Raw genomic sequence first — 24798 nt, 5'->3', positions numbered from 1 at the left:
CAGAACCACTTTGGAACGTTTCCAGACCCAAACTATAACCTTTCCCAGGCTCTTCTGGTACCTTAGGACACATCTTGCTAACAGGTGCACAGAATAAATTGGGACAAAGCACAGGTGCCCACAGACACAATTCTAAGCTAGGCAGCTTGATGCTAAGATGCTAAGCATCCTTCTGGGTGAGGAGCTGGGCTCTCCTAGTCCTGGCTGCCTCCGTGAGGCTCACTGCCAAAATAATTTTCGCTTTTCTTGAAAAAGCAAAAAGCCTTTTCTGGTTTCTTGTATTTAGTAAAAATTGGCGCTCATGTTGATATTTTCCAAAGGTGAAGTAACTTGAACTTTCAGACAGCAGAGGATCTCTGTGTATGTATATGTACAGATGTGCAAGATGTGTCTACACATATGTGTACCTAAATACACATGCACACACGTAAACACACACACATAGATATGCTTCCGGAGAACAGGATCCTCACAGTCTTGCCCATACTGTATCCCCAGCTCTGAATCCAGTGGCACAGAATCAACACTCAGATCTTATATATGACTGAGACATATTAATAACCAGTACTAATAACCAATAATTAAGATTGCTCTACTGATTTCTATTGGCCCTCTTTTCAGGGCTCCTCTCTCCAGCAATTCCTGTGAACTACTTACAAATTCATTTAGCTATGATGCAGATAAAATAACTATTACATGAATTTAAAAGTGTGTTTTGGGTGCCTGGGTTGCTCAGTGGGTTAAACCGCTGCCTTCGGCTCAGGTCATGATCTCAGCGTCCTGGGATCGAGTCCCGCATTGGGCTCTCTGCTCAGCAGGGAGCCTGCTTCCCTCTCTCTCTCTCTGCCTCCCTCTCTGTCCACTTGTGATCTCTGTCAAATAAATAAATAAAATCTTTTAAAAAAAAGTGTGTTTTTGTCCAATATCCAATCCACAATCCATAAATTGACTGCCTTCTAAAATTCATGGCTCCAGCAGAGTTAAATCTAATCCCTGCCTCTACAACCCACCCATGGGCACTGTTTGTACAACCTTCAGATCCCTCTTTCTCCGCATTTCTTTATTGCTGTCTTTCCATTCCCAGCCTATATGCTTCCGTTTCCATCTGATTATTCCCTATTGAAGGGCCTTGGAATTCATATTAAAATCAAAATTCTCAGAATTGCTCAAAACAAGTACCACAAGCACAGCTTGCAGTTAGGGAGGGATTGCTAGACAGTGGAACTGCTTGAAAACACTGGTGTGGACAGAAAAATGCTGGCATTGGTAGGTAAACTCAGGATAGCATACAGAAGTGCAGTTAAGCCTAGCAGATCGCATGAGTGAGGGCTTTGAATTTTTTATCCCAAGTGAGAGGGAAAAACATTGCAAGTTTTGAGCAGAGTGACGCGTCTGGGTGGCAGGTGCTCTGCTGAGGGCGAACGTGTTGCTCGAGGAACACCCAGACGTCAGGGATCGGAGGTCGGATCCCAAAGATAAGTGTAAAAGGAGCAGAAGAGATTAGCTCCAGCTAAGGTCCAGAAGTGAGCTCAAGTGTGGAGTGCCTGAGAAATGGAGAGCCTTGCACAATGTGAAGGGATTTGAACTTGCTCCTGAGGCGCTGGGAGCCAGTGGAAAGTTTTACGGTGGGGAGGGACATGACAAGTAACGTGGCCCTTACTCAGGTCATCCTGAGAGCCGAGTGGAGGAAAGCAGGAAGACAGGAGGCATGAAGGCCAGGTGACGGGATCCCAAGGTGATGCTGCCCGGTGGGGGGAGGGGAGGGTCATTTTCCCTTTTTCCCTCTCTAGGTTCTTTGATAATTAAATTGACATAAGACAGAGTAACATGAGAAAAATGTGTTTTGTATGCATAGGAACTCGTAGACATAGGAGAGTCAAAGAAGTGACCAAAGCAGGCAGCTTTTAGACCTTTTAGACAAAGAAACAGTGTATTTGTAAAAAGTTGACAAGACGCTGATGCCTGGGTGGCTCAGTTGGTTAAGTGGCTGGCACTCGATTTCAGCCCAGGTCATAATCTCAGGGTTGTGAGACCCTTAAAATTCTCTTTCTTCCTCTCCCTTTCCCCCCTTTGCCCCACCCCGTGCATGCTCTCTCTCTCTCTCTCTCAAAAAAAAAAAAAAAAAATTAAAGTATGGAGAATACAAAGAAGTTTGGACTTGGGGTAGTAAATTAGCAAAGGAGTAACAAGGTTTGTTTATACAAGCCTCTTGGCCTTGGAATTCCTATCTCTGGGGCTAAGAATGTCTCCTTTCCTCCTAGTACAAGGGGGTTACTTTTCACGTGGGAAACTTCTTTCCCACTCACAGGGGAACAAAGGATAGTCAGTGTCCTTGCATTGGCTGTTTCTTATGCAGTTTTAATTCAAAATTACCAACATGCCAAGGTGGCATATCTGGAGGCAGCCGGCGTCGAACCCCACCGCCTGCATGAAGTCAGCATTGCAGGGATGGAGAAGAGGAGCCAGATTCTGAAGAAATCGCTCGGGAAGAATCGATAGGAGTTTGTGATTGAGCAGCTGTAGGGAGTGGGGATGAGGGAGGGTCGGAGAAGGCCTGCAGGCCCCTGGGCTGGAGGCGCCCAGTAGCCAGTCATTCCAGAGGAGTCATTTCTCTGAGGATGCAGGGGATGGGAACAGAAACACCCAGAGTTCCAACGGAAAGGCCCTGATGCTTCTTTGCCTTTTGTTACAAACACAGAATCCAGCTGGGTAAACGTAAAGATCTAATTGACTGTACTCAACAATTCAGGATTCAAGACCGTCCCATCTAGCAAACGGAAGGGAGGTCTGAGGAGTCGTACCATATGGAAGGGTTTTTTTTGTTTTAAGATTTTTTTTTAAAAGATTTATTTATTTATTTATTTATTGGACAGAGAGATCACAAGTAGAGAGGCAAGCAGAGAGAGAGAGAAGCAGACTCCCTGCTGAGCAGAGAGCCCAACGCGGGACTCGATCCCAGGACCCCAAGATCATGACCTGAGCCGAAGGCAGCGGCTTAACCCACTGAGCCACCAGGCGCCCCTGTTTTAAGATTTTTATTTATTTACTTGACAGAGAGAGCGAGAGAGAAAGCAGGGGAAGGGACTGAGGGAGAAGCAGGCTCCCTGTTGAGCAGGGAGCCAGAAGACACAAGACTCGATCCCAGGACCCTGAGATCATGACCTGAGCCAAAGGCAGACGCTCAACGGACTGAGCCACCCAGGCGCCCCTGCCCCCGTCCCACCCTCAAGTCCTTACTGCCTTTAAACACCTTCAGTTGAGGCACCTGGCTGGTTCTTTTGGGCACCTCTGCCCCCTCCTCCTGTTCGTGCTCTCTCTCAAATAGATAAATAAAATCTTAAAAAAATAAATAAATAAAGGGAGAAAGGGGGGTGGGAGAGGGAAGTCATAAAAGAAAAGACTATTTTAGATAAGGTGAAGGGCAGGAATCAGTCATAGAACTGGAGTCAACTCAGATTGACTGGGTAAAGGTCACATTCCTGGGAGGGGAGGAAACTATAATTAAGTCTTGGTTTGCCGTCTTGGAGGAGCAGGTGGCTCCGTTTTGGACCTGTGGTGCCGTTGTCACCCTCCTGGAATGGGAAGTGGCACTGTGGGAGGTGGCTGGTACTTTAGGGAACGTCACGGTCTGCCTGTAGTTGTTCAGGAAACCAGGCTATAGAAAAGAAGGTTACAGGGTCCGTTCTTTTTGCTGTGGATTTTAATTGCATATTTGGATTTCTAAAAATGAGACCTAACACTGTTAGTTCCCAGTACCCTTCATTCTGGAACAGCCTTCCCTTCAGCAGCACATTTGGGGTGTAGGGAACACGGCGTCCGATTTCTCTGGAGATATTTCACGTCTGTCTTCCGGATCCCAGGCTCTCTGTGTTCTCCTCCGGCAAGATGGTAGTGGCAGGGGGAGGCAGTGCTAGTCAGGCTGGCCTGGGGGTTCAGGTTTGGTCCCGAAATCCAAGTACCCTGGCCGCTGAGAGCTGTCGGCCCCCAAGGGTGGAAGAGTGGGCTGAGGGCCAAGGGAGTAAGCAGGCTGTGTGCCTGGAAACCTGAGAACTAAATTTAGGTTTAACAGCCGTAGTGGAAAATGTACCTTTTCAGAAGCTGCAAAGCTGAAATTGTATGAAGATGATGGGGTTTAGATCATCCTTGAGACAAACAACCTGCTGGATTTGGATTAACTGGCTGGATTTTTTTTTTTTTTTATTAGTGTTTCTCACAGAAATCAGTATGACTCAAACAGATGCAGGAATGGCCAGCATATGGTGACAGTGTGACAAACAGCAGGATGCGCATTTTTCTGGGCTGGACTGCCACCCCCCCACCCCACACACACACACAGTCCCCAACCACACTGAAACCAGATCAACTCATCTTCTGGGATGACGAAGGGACATGCAGAAGTGTTTCTGGTTTATCAAGATGGAGAACAGACACTTCACCACCCTTGGCTCTGTGAGAACTGTCAGTTCTAACAGTTTTTGTCTTTACTGGTTCACTTTAGTTCTTCAGCCTTTGGATGGCTCAGGGTGGGCTCATTTGCATTGTTATTCTGCTATTTTCATCTTTTCAGGATCCACACTGTTCCATCTGGAGCTCCCTGTGGGGAAACTGAGTCCACAAAAGGTTTATGCGGAACTTAACAGATTGTCGCACTCAACAGCAATGTTGAGAAAGAACAAAAACAAACCTGAAGCAATGTTTCAGTTTCCTGAGTGTGTGTGTGTGTTTGCACATGTGCGCGTGCATGCGCGGTGAGGGAGGCAAGTTTGGTGGATGTAGTACCACAGGAAGAGTGTCCAGGAGTGGCCTTCTCTCTGTCGACTATACTTTCAGTGAAGTTGCTAGTAACCAGTATTTGCATAGAATAAAAGAACAAGTGAATATCTGGAAATCTCTTTTCTGTTTCTGTATCCTGTAACCACAGTAACAAGACTTCTTGGGGTTTTTTAAGAAAGCAAATTATGTGTGGATTGTTAAAAAAAAAAATATTGCAGGTGGAGTAGAAATGACGCTCACTGTGTAATCGTTTTCAGTGTGCAAATGAATATGTCCTTAGATGTCCTTTTGCACAAAATCCATTAAGCCTAAATCTCTAGGGTCACCCTAGCCCCGGAGGTTCCTGGTTCTTGACCTCACAGCAGAGGTTTGACCATCTCAATATCAGGGGAGGGAGAGCCCTCTAGTGGAAAGTTATCAGGGCAGACAGTGCAGCAGGAAAGGACTCCCAAGAAGTCGGAGGAAGAATATTCAATTTAGTCCAGCCAATTGAACTCCAACGTGTATGCATGGTATGACACGCCGTATCTTCCTGCTGATTTGGAAGATGCTTATCAACAAATCTGTAATGTAGAGTCATCAAGAACCTATTGAGGACTGGGCTAAGTAGATACTCAACTTAGAATAATTATTCCGAGGACATAGAGCCTTCTTCATAGCCCTCACCTGAAAAGCTTGGGATGGGCAAGGTTGGGGAACAGGGGATACATTTGGGTAATAAATAGTCAAGTTTAAATAAGATGGGATGACTCACTCCCACCCCAGGATTATTGGCTATAAGGTGTGTTCATGGGTCCAGCGGCTTCTTTAAGCAGAAGGACACGCCATTCTAACCTTTGCCTTCCCCAAGTCTGTCCCCTGAGTTGGGCCAAGACCATCATCATAATTCAGTGGGTGATTTACCTTGTAACTAGGAAGAAAGAGACAAAGCACTCTGCCCCCCCAATCCCTGACCCTAACACATGTCTGAGATTGTAATGCTAGATTTTTGCAAAAATGTTCATACCCTCTCGACTAGGGTCATGATATTTCTGTTGGCTCTTTTTTCTTGTCATTAACTACTTATAAATAAAATGAGAGACTTTCAAGATCTTAAAACTTTGCAGTTTAAAATGATTTCTCGATATTAATGGTTTCTATAGAGACCCTTTAAAAGCATGTTGTATGAGAAATTCCCTGTTGTACATGTGCATTAACAATGCATTCTAAAAAACGTGTATCGCTTGGATTGTGCTGCTTTGCTTATTGCTCTGTGTGACCCACGAGCCCCTCCCCTCATGGGCTGAAAAAGCTTGTTTCCCGGCAACAAGAACCCAGCTTTGAAGCGTGTGCCCTTCAACGCTCTCGGAAGATGCCTCACCAGAACGGTAAAGTCAGTCTGAAAATGCACGTTCAGGACATTGGAGCTAAAACCGCAGCTGCCCTTGCTTCTAGCCTGTGACCCTGTGGTCTTTGACTATGTCGTCAACACAGCTGAATTGTCCTTTGCTGAACAGGAAATGGCTACAGCAAGGATTTGTAAAGCCTATCTGTACTTCAAGGACCGTCTTAAAGCTTTGTATCTTCCTTGTGGCCTGACGGGTATGGCTGTTTCTGAAGTCTCCGTGGCCTTCCTCTCTGTAGGACTTAGGTCATGTGCTGCATTCTGTAGTGGCTCCATTCCATGCACGTGGGTCCTACGGTCCTGACACACACATGTGCCCCTATAGGCAAGGCCAGCGTATCTGGATATCCGGGGTCTGGTTCACTCACCCATCTTCGTCTGGCCCTCATTGCAGATAGGCGTTATCTGCAGACTGATCCTGTTACACTCCCTAGAAATGCCTTTGTGAACAAACGAGCAAGATCTTTCTCCTGATACAGAGTCCTGGTCGGTGGTGGGGATGGGGGGGGTGGCAAACCTTAAATTCGTAACCGAGAATGGCCATTTTCCACAAGGAAAGATACATAGACGTTTATACAAGATGATAGAAATGGCAGAGGAAAAAAGAAGATGGTACCCTAAGAGAGAACACGGGGTGGTGGGAGGGGGGCGAGGGGTTTACTTAGACTGGAGGGTTAGAAAAAGCTTCTGAAATCTTGGTATTTCAGCTGAAAGCCAAAGACACATGGTACCTCCCATGCAGCAGGTGCTAAAAAGTATTTCTGGCTCCGAGAACTGTTGAACCAGGACTCCGTGCACATGGTGCAGACCTTCTGTGTTTCCCCCAGGCTGTGTCTCTCCATACAGTCCGACCCCTGCCCTTATTTGCCACCAACCTGTGTTTGTTCTTTCTGGTGCTCCCTGTTTCCGCGAGCCCATGGACACCCCTGCCGTGTCATCCCAAGCTCCGGCAGAAGTGTTCAAAAACAATATTCAACTGAGCAAATTTTAAAGATCTGATTTTATCCAGTGATTCATGATATCAGCCGGCATCCCATCCAGCAGATAGAAAAGAGCCCCAAGGAGCTCTACACATTGAAAGACTTTTGTAGGGAAAAGGGAGTGGACACGAGGAAGTTGGACTAGCAAAAAGCAGATTATGGTATTATATGCGGTTATAATCAAATCCCTCTTATTCCCTTACAGGTAGGTACAGACACTTCCAACTTGAGAAAGGCAGACCCCAAAGGTCGGAGTGCCCTGTTGGCTGATATCCAGCAAGGAACTCGCCTACGGAAAGTCACGCAGATCAATGACCGCAGTGCCCCACAGATTGAGAGTAAGTGAGCAGCTGGGCCGGGCCCGATGTGCGTCAAGGGCAGGCCACGTGGGCCTCAGCCAGGCTCCTCTGGCTTGCTCAGGCCAGGGGCCACACTTGCTACCCAGGACGCACTTTGGGCCATCGCAGACTTGCACAATGTACAGGCCACGTGGGTGAGAGTCAGAGCTCCCTTTCCAGGTCTGCAGATGGTTTAGAGTCTATCTTCTACCACTATTCAGATGCTAAACAAACAAGTAAAACCATGGTGGGATAACTGTTTCTTTTAATGGTGACAAAATACACATAATATGATGGGGCGCCTGGGTGGCTCGGTGTGGGTTCAGCCTCTGCCTTTGGCTCAGGTCGTGATCTCAGGGTCCTGGGATCGAGCCCCGCGTCAGGCTTTCTCCTTGGTGGGGATCCTGCTTCTCTCTGCCTGCTTCTCTGCCTGCTTGTGATCTCTCTCTGTGTGTCAAATGAATAAAATCTTTAAAAAAATTTTTAATAAAAAAAATACACATAATACGAAATTCACCACCTTAGCCATTTTAAGGGTCCATTTCGGTGGCATTTGTACATTCACGATGTGGTTGCAGCTATCACCTCAGTCTAGTTTCAGAACATTTTCATCACCCGGAAGGAGACGCCACGCCCATGACATGTCACTCACCATTCCGCCAGTCCCTGGCAGCTGCTCAGTCTACTGTGTGTCTCCGTGGGTTTGTGTCTTTGGGATATTGATGTGAATAGAATCATACGATAGGTGGCCTTGGGGGACGGGCTCCTTTACTTAGCATAATGTTTTCCAAGTTCATCCAAGCTGTAGCGTGCACCTTCTTACTGTCGATGACTATTCCATCGTCCGAATATTCCAGTCTGTGTTCATCCATGGTGAGATACCCTCTAAAGGTCACTGACCCTGCGTCTACCTAGTCCTCAAAGAGAGAAAAATTAAAGTCTCAACATTAAAGTGTGCCAAATCATGTTCGCAAGGAAAAAGGATGTCCACAGACTGAGTCCTGAGTTTGCTACCAGGTGTATCTGGGAATTTCTCTGAGATTCAGTCCACTCAGCTACAAAATGCGGGAGTTGGTGATAATTGCTTTTTCTTTCTTTTTTCTTTTTTTTGGTCATGATTGCTGAAGGTTGAAATAACTTATGCAGAATTATTTATCAATGTCATCTCTTGTTATGTCTTCATATAGTTTTCAATGATGCACATGATGGTAATTCTCAAAGATAGTCCTAAAAATGTAATTGTATCTAGTGTCTGTAATTATATATTTTCATATACAAGGATAGATAAGTTACTTTAAGAAGTATGTTCAACAATTGCAATAAAATCAGTTTCCAGGAGACCCACTAATTGGTGAAGCCCCATTACCAGATAAACCCATCTGATTGGAACACTCATTCCCTAATAATTCCCGTCGATAGGTAATATATATAAATACTCAGAATAATCTGAACACATTCATCCACCAGTGGGCACGGTGCCCTGATACCTCTGTGCAAGTTAGCCCCAGGCTGTGAACATTTCTTGCTAGGCATTCTTGTCTAAGCCGAATACTTTCTCGTTGCATGGAGTTGGTCATCACAGACATCTGGAAGGCTGGCATTACGGACACCTCTCCCCGAGGGTTTCACAAGAAGAAAGATGCAGGGAAGGGTGCAGGGCTCAGGGAGTAAGAGCTGGTGAGATCGAGAAGGAAAATGCCAAAGCATCAATCATTGCAGACCTTCCCTTCCTGCTTGTAGTCCTGGGCCACACTCTGTGGACGAGAAGTTACAATTACTGACTGAACTAAATCCATGGGTTTTCTCTGTCTGGTCCTCCCACAGCAGTCGAGTTGAAAATAGAGCTGGTGCTACACCTACAACATTTGGGTACTCACATTTGGAAGGTGCTGCCAGTTCCCCCTCAGGCATCAGTGGAATGGCAGCATTTAGGTCCCTTCGTTTGGGTCATTTTCCAGGGCACTCGGCTACCAATGGTCAGTTCCTGGGTGAATCCAGAGAGAGTAGTAGACAGGTGTGAATGCCAGGAGTCTGCGGGGTAACCAGGCAGAGGGGTTTGGGAAAGATGCCCACTAGGAGGGAAGGGCTGGAGGTGGGAGGCCAGGAAGGCTCCCTGGGTGCTGTTGGATCACGGCCCGGACTGAGACCAGGCTGCTCCGCTCTGCTCAGAAGTCCTCATCTACTTGCCTCTTCTCTGAAAGGCTCTAAAGGAACTAACAAAGAAGGAGGAGGGTCTGCAAACTCTCGAGGTGGAAGCACACCCCCAAGCCTGGGAGATCTGTTTGCTGGTGGCTTTCCTGTGCTGAGACCAGCCGGCCAGAGGGATGTGGCAGGTAAGGGAGAATTCAGACCGACTACCTGGTGATCTTTCTGTCCTTGACACATAAAATCGGCCGGGCAACCGTCCTGAGCCATGAGGATTGTGGCATGTTTTTAAGAGAAAGTTGCATAGCTGGAGATCATGGTTTGGGAGCATAACCTGGAATTACCCAAAGCATTGTTCTCAAGGGATCTTGTAAATCATCATCCTGTTTAAATCATTGTAATAATTGAAGAATGACTTGCCACTGTGTGTAGTGCTTAGTAATGGTGTGATTGGGGCCCCCATTGCAAAGTATAGACCAAAGGTATAAAGCCCTTCAGAAAAATCTTAGTGATATCACCATAACGTATCAGGCATTGTTCTCAGTTAGGTGTTGCTGTCTAACCAAATAGCCTAAAACTTAGGGACCTTATACAACCATGTATCTGGCTTATAGTTCTCTGGTTGGCAGTTTAGGATGGGCTCACCTGGGCTCCCCCTGGTAAGTGGGTAAGGTGGCTTTTGCTAATTTATATTTCTTAAATCTTTCATGCCTCAGCAGAGATGACTGGCCTAACACATCCATATGGTCTCTCAGTGTCTGGCAGAATATTTGGGATTGTTTCTCCTGTTGGTGGTAGGGTATACAAAGTCTCTTAAGGCTTAGTCTTGAAGTTGCCACAATATTGCTTCCTAGAACACCCTCTCGTCCAAGCCACAGGACCAGCCCAGAAACAAGGGTGGGGAAAGACACTTCACTTCTGGATGGAAGGTCTGCATAATCACATTTTAAAGATCATAGAATTAGGAGTGAGTGGATAATCAAGGCCGTTTCCTCAGCCAGTCTACTGCAGTCATTTGTGTGTTATGGGTATGATGTATTTTGAAAGCATTGCATTAAAATTGGGCAATTACTTATTAATTTTGTGTGATAGAAGTGTTTTTCCTATTATTGTTCTCTTTAACCAACAAGCAGGAATAAGCTCCGAGAATTGCATTAATCAGGGAATATCAAGCCCCAAACGTTGCTGGTATAGAATCTTCTGGCATGGAGTTTGCCAACCTTTTCAGTGGGCTCTGTGGTTGTTTGTCACAATGGGATGCATTTGCTTTTGTTACCTACTGACAAAGTCCAGCAAAGATAAGGGCTCTAGGATGCTTTCAGATCCAATTTGAACCTTCTCAGAGGCCATTGCCTTTCTTCTTTTTTGCTAAAGATTTAGCAAAGAGGGTTGGCATTTCCCAGTGCCTTCTTTTTCAAAATTCCTGAGTGGTATCAAATAAACATCATATAATATAATATATTATATATTATATTATTATATATTATAATTATACACAATATATTATTTTATATAATTAATGTATATTAATAAATACATAATTCTATTATGTATTATAATTATTATATATGATATATTATATGTTATAATTATTATACATATAAGTTGTATTATATTATATATATTATTATATAGAAACTGTCCACTAGTTTCTCTTCATAAAAGTACACATAGGAGAAATAGCCCCCAGTCAGTTTTAACAGAGACCAGCCAAAGAAGCCAGCTCATCTCTATTCCTACCTGTCAACACTAGGACACAGGTGTCTGATGCTTGAACCACTCTGTTAAACAAGGATTAATTTCTGTAGAGGAAATGGAAATCCATAATGCAGTGGCTGATGATGCCTGCTACAGGATGGTAGCTCAAGGACAGAGCCAATAAACAGATGTATGGGGTGGGTAGCATGTCAGAGTAAAACAGACCATGGCTGTCCTCTCTGAGAGAACCCTTCCATCAGCCCCCTGGTCATTCAAGAAGAGGACTTTGACCTTTGCTACCTCTCTCACATTACTGTCTACCATTCTTGCTAGCACACACCCTCCTTTCCAGCTGCATGGCCCTCTCACTGTTCTCGTACACGCCAGGCATGTTGCTGCCACAGGGCCCTTACACTGATTGCTCCCTTGATCAGGAACACTCTTCCTCAGGTGTCTTCATGACTCATGCTCTCCTTTCCTTCAGGTCTCTGCTCAAGTGGCACCTGATCAATCTATCAGTGAGGCTTTATTCGTCAACCCATATAAAATACCAGCCTCACCGCCTTACTCCATATATCCTCTACCTTTAGTTTTCTTATATTACTGATCACCATCTGACATATTGTATATTTACTGGTTTATTTGTTTATTTCTGTCTTCTCCCTCTAAAGGTAAGCTCTGTGAAGGCAGAAACTATGTTTGTTTTTTTTTTTTTTTACTGCCTTAAAATGCCAGATGCATAGTAGATGCTCAGTAAATATTTGTTGAATGGAATGTGGGAGTGGGTAGCATGGCTGCTTAGGGCCATCAGGTCAAGAAAACAGAGTATGGTGCTTACAGTACTTTTGATAGCCCATGAAAATGTTTGGATATCTTTTAAAATCAACCAAAAACCATGGTTTTTAAAAAACCAGCCATGAACTTTTAGAGACAAAGATTGTATTTGTCTTTATAGCAATGCACCTATAAAATGTCTTCAAAAGTCATAATGTGGTCCTGGCTTAGAGTTCTGAGGGAGTGATCATTAAAATAAGATCGGGGGCCCCTGGGGCGCCTGGGTGGCTCAGTGGGTTAAGCCACTGCCTTAGGTCAGGTCAGCCGCTCAGGTCATGATCTCAGGGTCCTGGGATGGAGTCCCGCATCGGGCTCTCTGCTCAGCAGGGAGCCTGCTTCCTCCTCTCTCTCTCTCTGCCTGCCTCTCTGCCTACTTGTGATTTCTCTCTGTCAAATAAATAAAAATAAAATCTTAAAAAAAAAAAATAGGGGGCACCTGGATGGTTCAGTTGGTTAAGCATCTAACTTCGGCTCAGGTCATGATCCCAGGGTCCTGGTATCAGCCAGACATTGGGCTCCCTGCTTATGGCGCGCGGGGGGGTGGGGGGGGGTGGGGGGGGTTTCTCCCTCTCCCTCCCCTTTTGTCCCTTCCCCAGTTCATTCTCTCTCTCCCAAATAAATAAATCTTTTTGAAAAAACTAAAAAGTAAAAAGATAAGATAGGATGAGGAACTGGGCTCGATGGAATGTATAATGCGACTTCCATGCCATCTAAGGTCTTCTGGAAACATACCCAGATTAAAGGAACATACACATCTTTCATCTTTTGATGACCCCAGGCTCTTGATGCACTCAAGCTGGCCTTTCCCCATCCTCTTTGTGGTCTCCTTTTGTTTTCCAAGTTGGATTTCTGGGGGTAGCATTTATGTGATAAAGGAAAGCCTCCTCCTTCCTTCCCTTGGCTCTCTACTGGCCCTGTGCTACCCGCTTTCCTGGCCTGCACTTGACACTGTTAGTTCCTGTGTCTGTGGGTCTCACCTACAGTGCGTGCTGCCTGCTCTGTGCTTCATCCTAGAGTGGGCCTGAGCAGAAGCCGAGTGAGGATTTGTGCCTGCCTTGCCTCCGCTGTTCATGTCATGATAAAAATAAGTTTGCCCACTTCTCATTTGCTTGGCTGCTTAGTGAACAGAAGCTTCTGTACTTTTAACTGACTCGTTCTAAGAGCTTTGGGATCTTGGGCCCTTGGTGTCCTCAGTCATTTCCAAAGCCTGCATTGGTTACTCAGGGGCTGATTATGCTCCTTGAACTTATTAGCCCTTTTAAATTCATGGGGAGAGTAGGCATATAGGGAGGCCTCACCTTGTTAGGGACTGCTTTGGTCCTCCCTCTCCATCTCTGTGTGCTGTGGAAGCAGACTTGGAGGCAGGAATCTCTGAGCCTGACCCGCCCTAGACCTCCCATGAAATGTCTAGCATTAGCATTGTGGGTGGTAGATCCCATCCTTGGCAAGGCCAGGTGGGGGCCTTCCCTTCTGATCATGGTCTGCCAGCCGTTACAGCAGTGCCTGCCTTAGACCCCAAGGGGATCAGTGATGTCAGACAGGGTGGAGGCATTGGTATGAAGACATTATCTCTTCTGGAATGGCCCCAAAGAAAACCCTCAACAGAGGAATGGGGACATCACCACCCTGCCCCCAGAGCCGCCGTTTGGTATCGAGACCTGTAATGAGTAGCGCTGCCCAGGTAACTGTCCCCTCATTGACGGCAGGGTCGGGGTGGGGGGCCTCCCTATGGAAGGCCACGTGCTGCCTTTCGGCCCACTGAGTTTCAGCTCCAGTGCCCCCTCTGCGACACCTCTCTTTGATCGCCTGGCTTTTGGCATCAAGCCCTCTGGGGTACGATCTTGCACCTGGTTGGGTAAACACAACTGGAAACTCATCGACTGAATAGCTCAGAACTGCCACCAGACGCTGGGGTTTCTAACCTGATTTGAAATTCATGGTTTTTATTCTGCAACACCCAGGAAGCTGTAGGTGGGAGAAGCAACCATCTTTTCACGTGTTCTGCACATGTTTTCATCAGGGTAATAAAATACAAGGGTGCAAGGATAAGAAAAGACGGATTCCCCGGAATTCCATACGGGAGAGCAGGGTATCTGTTTGGAAGGAGTATTTTAGCGTGCCTCCTGAGCAGAAGGTGATGCTCTAAAGACACATTTAAGCAGGGATCGCAGACCTTCCATGCTTTAGTAAACGAAGAAGGGAACATCCTTCTCCACGGCGAGAGATGGATGTGGGGGAAAGAGTGCAGTACGGTGCAAGGGCTTTGTGCAAAGAGTGACAAGGCCCTCCTAGGGTGCACCTCTGCCCAGCTTTCCCTGAAGCACACCAAATACACATCGCTGTGAGGAGTGTGCCATTGTGAGTTCCCAAGAGCCCTATTTTTCAAGTTGGGGTTTGTGGATCTGTGAGTTGAGGAGACCCAGGAGACCAGGAGACAGAGAACCTGTGCAAATGGGCATGTCTTTTGCAACTTCCAGAGGCCATGGAACTGGGAGGTTCAAGGTCATTGGACCTGGATCCCCAAGTCAGTTCCCACTGTCTTCTGAGTGACCTTATACATTCAAGGAATGATTCATCTTCTGATCTTGCTGCAGAAAACAAATGCTCACACCATGCTGGACATGAGGAAAGCCTCCCTAGCAAGGAACCTCTTGTTGGTACACCTGAAGGTCCAAACTAGGATGTAGGACTGGGTCCCCAACTGCACTGACTAGTGGGTAGTGGTGAATGAGTGTGAGGGTGGTGTTGTAATGAGGAAGGCCGAAGGAGGCCAGAACAGTCCTGTGCTCTGGGTTGGGAGACTCCTGGGCCCTTGGCAGGTGAGGGCAGAGGTGGGATGGAACAGGAAAGCTGGTCCTGCACCACAGCCTGGTGGCCTGAGCTGGGCTGTGGCAGGTGCTGCCCCTGAGGCTTCCGGTTGACCCTGCAGGATGACAACGCCCACCACGCAGTTCACGGACATCATGCTGGATGGTGTGTGTCTGTCTTCACTGCCTACAAACTTGGGTTTCTCCTTCCTCTGTCTCTGAGCTGACTCAAAACTTGTTTTCCTTCCAGGTGGCAAGATAGGGCAGGCCCCTGGCTCCCGAGCACCTTCTCCCCGGCTGCCCACGAAAGCTCTTGGTGGCCCACTTAACCCCCCTGCATCTCCCAGGCTAGGCAATGCCTCGGAGGCTCATGGCACCTCCAGGACAGTCCCTCCTCGCCCCAACATGCCTGCCCCACCGCCTCCCACCCTACCCCCACCTCCTCCACCCCTACCCCCACCCCTGCCCCCTTCCTCCCCCACCAAAGCTCCACTGGTGTCCCCGCCTGGCCCGCCCACCAAAGGGAACACCCCAGGGGTTGCTCCCCCTCTCCCCTCTGCACCTCCCCCTCCTCCTCCGCCCCCACCCCCACCCCTCCCTCCGACCCCACCCCAACCCCCTCTGACCTCTGTTCTCAGTGACAAGGCCTTGAAGCCTCAGCTAGCCCCCTTGCACCTGCCGCCCATCCCACCCCCACTCCCTCTCCTCCCCCCTTGTGGGTATCCGGGGCTCAGTGCAGATGCTGCCAGCCCCACCCAAGATGTTCGGGAGCCTCCCGCCCCACCGCCTCCGCCACCCCCACCCCCTCTTTATGCCTCCTGTACCCCGAGGTCGTCTGTGCCTGCTCCTCCTTTGCCAGGAGCTAACAACAACAGTGAGGCTCCACTCCTCCCGCCCCCCAAGTCCCCCAGCTTCCAGGCCCAGCCCCCCAAGTCCAGTGCACAGGCCTTGCCGACACCGCCAGCCCCTCCAGGATCGCAGCCATTCCTGCAGAAGAAGAGGCCCGGCCGAGGCCCAGGTAAGCACCAGTCTTCGGGCCCAGGGTGGCCGTAGCAGAGGACCACTCAGCCCTCGCCAGTGATTAAGAAGGTGCTAGGGACATAGCCAGAGCCTTGCTCCTAAGGCAGACCCACTTGGGAACACCTTGAGATGTCTTAACTCTTGGAATTTGTTTTAGAACTGAGCTATCAGTGCCCCTCATGGAGCACAGTCATACTTGTTGTATGGGACTTTATGTTGTATTCATGTTAGGGACAGGAAACCAAGGGGGAGCGAGGCTGAAAGGCTTGTCCAAGATCACACAGACCCAGGCCGGGCACTCTGGCTTTGATCACCTTGCAGTTACTAGCTGTGTGACCCTGGGCAATCCCTTAGCCTCTCTGGGCTTCCTTCTCCTCATCTGTAAAATGGGGCCAGCAATAGTTCCCACCTCTTGTGATTGTTGGAGCAGGGCCTGGCAACACTGAACTCTAGAGAAGCGTTATTTCTTCTTACTCTCACCCTTCATAGACCCAAATTTCCAGCCTGAGGGGGCTGTGGGTGCAGTCTGTTTCCAGAACCAGGTGTCTGGTGTCGTTTTTGCCGGAGTTTCTACAGCCTGGCTCCTAGCCACTGTTGGCACTGGCCCTCGGCAGACTGGATTCACATTCTGTCTTCCTTTTGGCAGTTCTCCTGCTGACTCGAGAAAACTAAGGGTCCGTATTTTGAGCCAAATATTGAAAATAATTCCTTCACATACCTAGTAGAGGGGATTTTGGATTGAGCATGCATGCCCACAAATGATTTCCACCTGGCAAGGAGGCTTTATTGGCCTTGTGTCCTTCTGAATAGAAAGTATATCCACATACACACCCATCCACACGTGCCCACAAACACCGCGATCCACACACACACACACCAACACACACACACGAACATATATTCTTCAGTCTTTAAGAAAATCTTTTCATGCAGAAGGTTTCTTAAATGTATTTGCTCAAATTAAAAATAGCACGGGCTCCCTGTAGAGCAAATAGAAAGAAATTGAAATCACCGACAGTAATGTCACCCAGAAATAAAAGCTGTCATAGTCAGGTGACAACTTGTCCCTTCCTTTTTTTTTTCCCCCCCTGGAAGTATCTACAGATTTACAAAATTAATACAATTTTGAATATATAATATTCTATGCTGTTTTAATTTAACATTACATTATAAGCAGTCTCATCAAGTTAAAGCTTGTTCATAAGTATATTAAACTGATCATCAGTATTTACCAGATTTCTACTATTTAGTTGATTCTCTTTTTTGTTATTGTGACTAATATTGGAGGAAACACTTTTGTAGCAATTGTCGTCCACCTTTTGGATATTTTGAATGGACAGATGCCTCAAAAGGGATTCCTGGTACAAAGGGCAAGAATATTTTTGAGGCTGTTGGTCACAGAGATAAGGTCCGAGGTATTCTCTTTTGAACTGACTGGTCACCACAAGGGCCAGCGTTCACACTGGTGAGCTGCCCATGATTCTGAAGTGTTCATGGGGCGGGGAGAAGACAGTGCCTCAGATTCAGGTGGGTGAGGAGAGAGAAGGAGGTTGTCATGGTGGCAGTTTTGTGGTAGGTGGGGTGGATTTAGGCTGACTACAGGGAGAAGAGAAGGTGTGCAAGGCAGGGAACGCCCGCCCCCCCCCCCAAGCAGAACCTTGGGGACAGGAGTCAGCCCACAGCCTGTTCGTCTCACCCTCCACCCCCCACACACACATACACTTCACCTACAGATGGCCCTTCCCTTTCTTTGGACTCTGCAGTGGTTCCCCTCCTTTGGCTGTGCCTTCTGATCCTGAAGGTGGCCGTCATCGTCCTTCTTGTCACAGCAGCTAACATTTACTGAACCTGCTGCATGCCACTTGACTTCACTCATTCAGCCCTCTCAGCACCCCCAAGGAGGCATGTGTACTGTGATCCCTGTTTTACAGATGAGGACACAGAGCCACAAAGAGTTGTCATTACTCCAGCAGGAGAGCTGGAATGCAGTCCCAAGCAGCTTAGCCCCAGAGGCAGCCCTTTTAGTCACCAGATCCTGTGACATCCCGGGACCTCAGTACATTACCTCCCTCCCCCAGAAGGTTATAGCATCTGCTGTCCCCGGTCCTGTAACTGAATACACTGGCATCTTTTCTCTAAGGGACCAGCGGGGGGAAGCTAAATCCACCCCCAGCACCCCCTGCGAGATCACCCACTACAGAGCTTTCAAGCAGAAGCCAACAGGCCCCAGCCTGGACCCCAGCACAGCAGCCGGCAGGTCAACTGCGCAACGGAAGCCTGCATATCCTCGGTGAGTGGGGTCACCTTGTGCTGCGCCGGCTGCCCATGTGGGAGTGGTTTCCCTTGGCCCTTGGAGGGAGTGTGCCAGCCCAGCATGTCAGGGTGTGTGCTTCGCAAGAGCAGGGAGCTCCCTCCAGGGCAAAACAGCCGGCAAGTTGTGTTAAAGAAGATTTCTATTGAGGCTTTCTGGGAGGCTCCAGAACTCATCCTCTAACTTTCTGATTGCGATGAGAAAGACAGATGAAAACCAACATTCAGACTGTATATGTGTGTGTCTTGTCTGTCTCCGTGGAGAAATCCACGCCTATTGGATGACAATAGAAGGAATGGAGGGGTCTGGAAAAGGTGAAGGGATGAGTAGAAGACCCACCAGACAGAGGGACGGTTAGGGCAAAAATACAGAGAGAGGAAGGAAAGTTCTCTAGGGTCAGACCCAAAGCCTAGGTCACAAAGCAGGGACCCAACTAATAAAAGGGCCACAAGTCTCCTCTCTTCTTACAATCAGGAACTCAGGGAAAATCCTGTTTGCTTTGGGGAGTTCCAGGTCCCCCACTGGACATTAGCCATGCCCCTTCCCACCAGCCAAGCTGAGGACTTTTAAACTGCTCACCCCTCCCAAAAAAAGCCTTCACCAGGGGCTCAGGAGTAGCTGCAGGTCCCAGGCACTCTGTGGGTCCCTTGTTGCTGTCACGTTCCTCACCTCTGATTCTGGACCCTGGATAGCTCATGATTTCTCCCTTTAGAAGTTTCCGTAAGATATTGGTCAAAGCAAGGTGGGGTGGATGATAGGGAGAGTCTGTTGATTTCACTTTTTCGATTCCCCTTGTCTGAGCTAAGCAGTAAAAATTGAGAGGTGATAGATGAGTATTCCTAAGGAGGAATGGCTCAACCACTAAAGCCCTTGAACTGGGCAGGCAAACCTGTGTGCTCCTGGAAATTTTCAAGTTCATCATGATAACCAGAGTAATTTTTCTATTTTCCACGTGTGCAGATGACTTTGAATCTAAATTCACGTTCCATACCATGGAAGACTTTCCTCCTCCAGATGAATATAAACCATGCCAGAAGATTTACCCCAGCAAGATCCCCAGAAGTAAGTACCACTTGGGAAGCCTGTTGGTTTTCCCTGACCCTCCAGAATTAAATGCTTAGTATGCATAGATGGACCACAGGCTACCTAAAGGATGATGTTATGATTTCACCGTACTACTGGGAGAATACAGTGCTATTCCTGCTTCTGGAAGGATCTGAACACTTACTTGTCCTGGCCCCAGTGATTCTTTAGAAGCTCTTTACAGAACTCCACAGTGAATTGTTTGGCTTTGGATTTGAGTGCCTGGATTTACTGCTTGTCCCTCCCCTCCCAGAGTTTTTGATAAAGTTGCTAACCACCCCAAGACAACAGCAAAATGGGAGACAGGAGCTTCGTATTAATACCCAGAGAACATTCTAAATGAGTGTTCAGAATTCTGGCAGACTGTGAAATGAAGAATGTCCTTAGGTCAGTGGTTCTCAACCTTGAATACACACTAAAATGACCTACAGAGCTTTTAAAAATCCCAAAGGCCAGGCTGCACCGAGACCCACTAAATCAAAAATGCAGGAGAGGACCCACATGGCAGTATTTTTGAGAACTGCCAGGTGATCGCAGTGTCCAGCCAAGGACGAAAGTCTCGGGCTGATAAGAGCCTGACTTCTCCATATTTCATCATGTGGCCAGCCTCCAAGTAGAGGCCTTCACTCTGCTTACCTCCTTAGCCCCCCTAAGAGTGGAAGAGGCAGAGGCTGGCGTAACCCTCAGGCCCCAAAGGGCAGAGAAGCAAGTACTTTAGGAAAACAGGAAGCCAAGGAAAGCAAAGTGGAAAGTGTTAAGCACACAGCGAAGCTGCCTATTAGTTCCGGTCCAGTGCTGAGCCAACGCAGTTGGGCAGGGGCTGGCAAGAGGGGACAGAGACAACAGCACGGAGTAATAAGGAAAGCTGATTCCCATGCTCCAACGGGAGTCAGGCCCCCGGTCTCAGACATCTGTGGACTAGCATGGGAGATCGTCTGGGTCCTGGGATAGCCCAAGACTATGAACCGGACTTTGGCGACGTCCCTCCTCCAGGGTTCATCCCCCTGCAAGCAGATCAGGGAGCGTGCACCTGCTCCCTGCTCAGATCACAGATCCTCTTGAAATCAGCCTGGGCAGGTCTTTTTCTGCTGGGATTGTACACTTAGAGAGAAGTGACCTTGTGTGCTTTTAAAATAATGTGCAAACACTGCTGCTGTGAACTAAGAGACAGAGAGGAAGGAGAGAGGAGCAGCATGAGACGGAGGGCCAGAGACGGACTCCATATGGTCACACTCCTGCAAGGCTCATTCCTTTCCCTAAGCAGGTGTTTGTTAACTGGCCATGTTCATGCCACAAATCCCACCGTTCTCTGCTACACCCAGACAGTGAATGTGACAACTGGCCCCTGGAGGCTTTTTGGTTACTGACCATGACCCTAAACCAGAGGCCAGAAACGACATAATTTGAAGCTCTGTGGGCCATTTGGTCTCAGTCACAACTATTTGGTTGCGCTGTTTTGACCAGAAAGGAGCCATTAATGATACAAAAATGAATGGGCATGGCTGTCTTCCAGTAAAACTTTATTTACAAAAAACAGGTGCTTCAGGGTACCTGGGTGGCTCAGTGGGTTACAGCCTCTGCCTCCAGCTCAGGTCATGATCCCAGAGTCCTGGGATTGAGCTCCATCCGGCTCTCTGCTCAGCAGGGAGCCTGCTTCCCCCCCTCTCTCTGCCTGCCTCTCTGCCTACTCGTGATCTCTGTCTGTCAAATAAATAAATAAAATCTTTTAAAAAAACAAAAACCAAAAAACAGGAGCCTTCTAGATTTGGTCTGCTTGCCCTATTTTGCTAATCTTGGCACTAAACCATTCCGGAAAAGCAGATTCTCCAAAATCTCACTTCTTTCTCAGTACTGTGCTTGGCGGTAAATTCAGATGCGGTAAATTCAATAGTTTGCTGCTTTTTGAGCCCATGGTGCCTGGTCCCTTCCCTGGGAATGGAAACAAGGCTGTGCCTCATACAGTTCGCCAGGAGGGCACAGCTAACCATCTGTACTTCTTCTCATCACAGAGAAATGGCCACATTAGGGCTATATACACACAAAAATAACTGGATGCTCAGGAAAATGCAGTTTAAAGAAACGTAAAGAAAAAGAAAACCTGCTAAGTGAACTGACATCCTACAGACCAGGAAGAGTATTTGTGATTTCAGAAATAAAATACAGCTTTAGAATAATGCAGCATCGGCCGACTCGAAATCCTCCTTTGGCTTCCGAGCACCATTACACTGGCATGTTCCTGCCCTCCCTGTGAACCGTAGGGTAGAACCTTGGTAATTCTATTAGTGTGAGTCTGATACAGTTCATGCCTGTCTGATTCCATTTCTTCGCACAGCTTTCCTCCTGCTCCCCACTGACCTGGTTCCCCGAGACTGGAGTTCGTGATCTGGGAGACGGTGTTGGTTCTGTGGGATGAGTGTGTTCTCATGCTGTCTCATAGCAGCTCTGGCTTCGTCTCCAACCGCTTGCTCACTTTTTCTCTCTGCTCCTGACACCCGCACACAGCACACAAACACCCTCACGCGTGGCTTTTCCACTTATCCTCTTCACTGTCTCCACCCTGCCCATATTAGTGGTTTTCTTTCTTTGATAGGATGATTTTACCTAATTTTTTAATTGTTTTAAAAATGTGTTATATTCCTCAATAAGTCAATTGTAGAATTACCATAGGATCCAGCAATTCCGCTCCTGGGTATACACCCAGAAGGATTGAAAACGGGGTTCAAACAAGAGTTCACGCACAGATATTCCCAGCAGCACTCTTGGCAATAGCCAGAAGGTAGAAACATCCAGTGTCCATCCACTGATGAATGGATAAACAAAAGGTACAGCCATGCGATGGAATATTCTTTGACGACGAAAGGGGATGTCAATTAGAAATCCAACCCCATGGCTCCTAAGACCCACCTGAAGTGCCCACACACCCAGCCCCACTCCCTACAAAACCTCCTTTTGCCCCAACAGCACAGACCACCTACACCTTGTAAAACATTCCGAACACACTCCCACCTCTGGGCTCTTTGCACTTGCTGTTCCTTCTGTGGGACACTTTCCCCAGATGTCCATTAGACTCACTTGCTGTGTCCTGTGGGTCTTTGGTCTGATGGCATTTTATCGGAAAGTTCTACTCTGACCGGTCTTAATTGAGTAGCAGCCCTTCCTGCCACCTGACTTCTGTTCTCTACACTCTGCTTTCTCACTTTCCTCAAAGCATTTATCACTTCCTGACATATTATATATTCACCTGTTGCCTGTGTGTTTCCCCCAGTACCAGGTAAGACCCAGAAGGGAAGGGATGAAATCAATTTTTACGCACTGGGGTCTATCGCCAGCTCCCAGAATGGGGCCAGACACACAGACACTTGATAAATATTTGTTGAATTAATAGACAAGAAAGTCGGGGTGCCTGGGTGGCTCAGTCAGTTGAGTGTCTGGCTTTTGGTTTTGGTTCAAGTCAGGATCTTTGATCTGAGATTTGCACTCGGCCTGCTTGGGATTGCTTCTCTCCCTCTCCCTCTGCCCACCCCCCAGCTCATGCACAAGCATGTGCTCTCTCTCTAAAAAGAAAATTGATGAGACTCTCCAAACATACATACATTGCAAAACCATTTACAGAATAAAAAAACTGGAAAACAGCACAGATCTCCAACAATGGGGTTAAATACATTAAGGAGAGCCACAGGATAGAATCCCATGCATCCCAAGGAGTGTTGTTGAATATTCAGTGACATGAGAAAATGCAAACACAACTTTGAGAAGTAAAAGCAAAACACCCAGCACACTAAAAGTACATAAAATAGAACTGAAATTTAATTTAAACAAGGAAATGACTTTGCAAATCTATATGGAAAGGGAAAGGGAGAGACGTTGACCAAATAGAAAAGAGGCTAGAAGCTCATCCATTGAAGTGAGCTCAATGATAGAAGAATGGGTGATTTTAATTTACCTTAGGCTTCACGATTTTGTCCAAGTTTTCTGTAACAAATACATATTACTTTTAATAATCATTAAAACTAATTTTAAAATTCTAAAATTTCCAAATTATTAGGAGGGAGACTCTGGCCAGCGCCTGGTCTGAGTACTTGTGGAGGAGAAACGTGGCCCTCTGGTACACGGGGTGACCCCGCTGAGTTCTATACAAGCGGGATGTGGTCTGGAAGGAGTGGTGAGCAAGGCTCATACCAGCCTCAACTAAGACATGACAGTCGGGGAGGAGAGGAAAGGCCAGATATGCACCTTCTAACATCTAGGTCTGGCAGATGCTAGAATTATCATTTGCAGTGAAACCTGTCATTTCCTTTGGTTAGAGACTGTGAGAGGCCCCCAGGGTTAGAACGGAAGGGCTCTTTGAGGTTGTCCCCACCCGCCCAGTTCTTTCATATACAGCTGAAGCAACCGGGGCAGAAATAGGATGGCCGCCCCTGGTCACAGCTGGTGGCGAAGCTGGAGCTCGGGTGGGTGTTATACTAAGTGAAGTAAGTCAATCAGAGAAAGACCATTATCATATGGTTTCCCTCATATGTGAAATACAAGGAATAGTGTAGATCATAAGGGAAGGGAGGAAAAACTGTATGGGAAGAAATCAGAGAGGAAGATAAACCATGAGAGACTCTGGACTCTGGGAAACAAACCAAGGGCTGCAGAAGGGGACGTTGGGGGGTGGTGGAGTAACAGCGTGATGGGCATTAAGGAGGGCATGGGATGTGATGAGCACTGGGCACTCGCAGTTATATGCAGCTGATGAATTATTGGACACTCTGTCAGATGCTAATGATGTACGGTATATTTGCTAATTGAATTTAGATTCAAAAAAAGCTGGGGCTCGGGCTAAAGTTCTCTGCTCCGTGTCCAGTGCTCTGTGCACCCCAGCTTGCTTCCTCTCCACCCGGTGCCACGTAGCCCTTAGCTTGGAGAGACCGTGTTGGCCCAGAGCTGCCGGTCAGATCTGTTTCTCCTAGGAGTCCAGTCTGTTCTAACCCACCTCCCTCGGCCAGGCATCGCGCTGCAAGGCTGGCTCTCCGACCCGGCTTGAGCGGCCAGCCGCATCTGGGAATCCTTTCCGGTCCTTCTCCAGGTTCTGCAGTGTCTGTCCTCCCGCTGGTCGGCTGCAGAATGGATTTCTTTTTCTCTGATATGGAGTATCTCTGGGCCTGGATAAAGGCACAGACTGGCTTGGTTGACAAATGAGAAAAAATAAACCTGGAAGCCAGCTTGGCCCGCAGGCCTCTGCGCCTTCAGTCCTGGCACAGACTTTCTTCTCTAAGCCTCGCAGTTCAGAGAAGGCTTTCGTATCTGGCTGCTGTGCTCAGCACCGGGGCAGAGGGGCATCCGTGTGCCTGGAGGCCGCAGCTGGGGTCCCTCAGGCTGCTCTGAGGGATAAACAGCAAGCTTCGAGTAGTGGGGACTCTGGGATAGAAACAGGGATTAG

General features: G+C 47.6%; 1 protein-coding gene across 2 annotated transcripts in view; it reads left to right on the top strand.

The window, feature by feature from the left end:
• WIPF3 (WAS/WASL interacting protein family member 3) overlaps positions 1-24798 on the top strand; it is a 76859-nt gene that overhangs the window by 47452 nt on the left and 4609 nt on the right. For both annotated transcript variants that reach the window (XM_082692868.1, XM_082692869.1), the window contains exons 3-7: positions 7343-7475; positions 9677-9808; positions 15210-15977; positions 18120-18269; positions 19251-19352. In XM_082692868.1, the coding sequence (XP_082548994.1) occupies positions 7343-7475; positions 9677-9808; positions 15210-15977; positions 18120-18269; positions 19251-19352 (1285 nt within the window). The remainder of the gene's footprint in view (positions 1-7342; positions 7476-9676; positions 9809-15209; positions 15978-18119; positions 18270-19250; positions 19353-24798) is intronic.

The sequence above is a fragment of the Mustela nivalis genome, assembly GCF_964662115.1.
Source record: "Mustela nivalis genome assembly, chromosome: 12".
Taxonomy (NCBI): domain Eukaryota; kingdom Metazoa; phylum Chordata; class Mammalia; order Carnivora; family Mustelidae; genus Mustela; species Mustela nivalis.
This window is presented reverse-complemented; position numbering and strand designations above follow the sequence as displayed.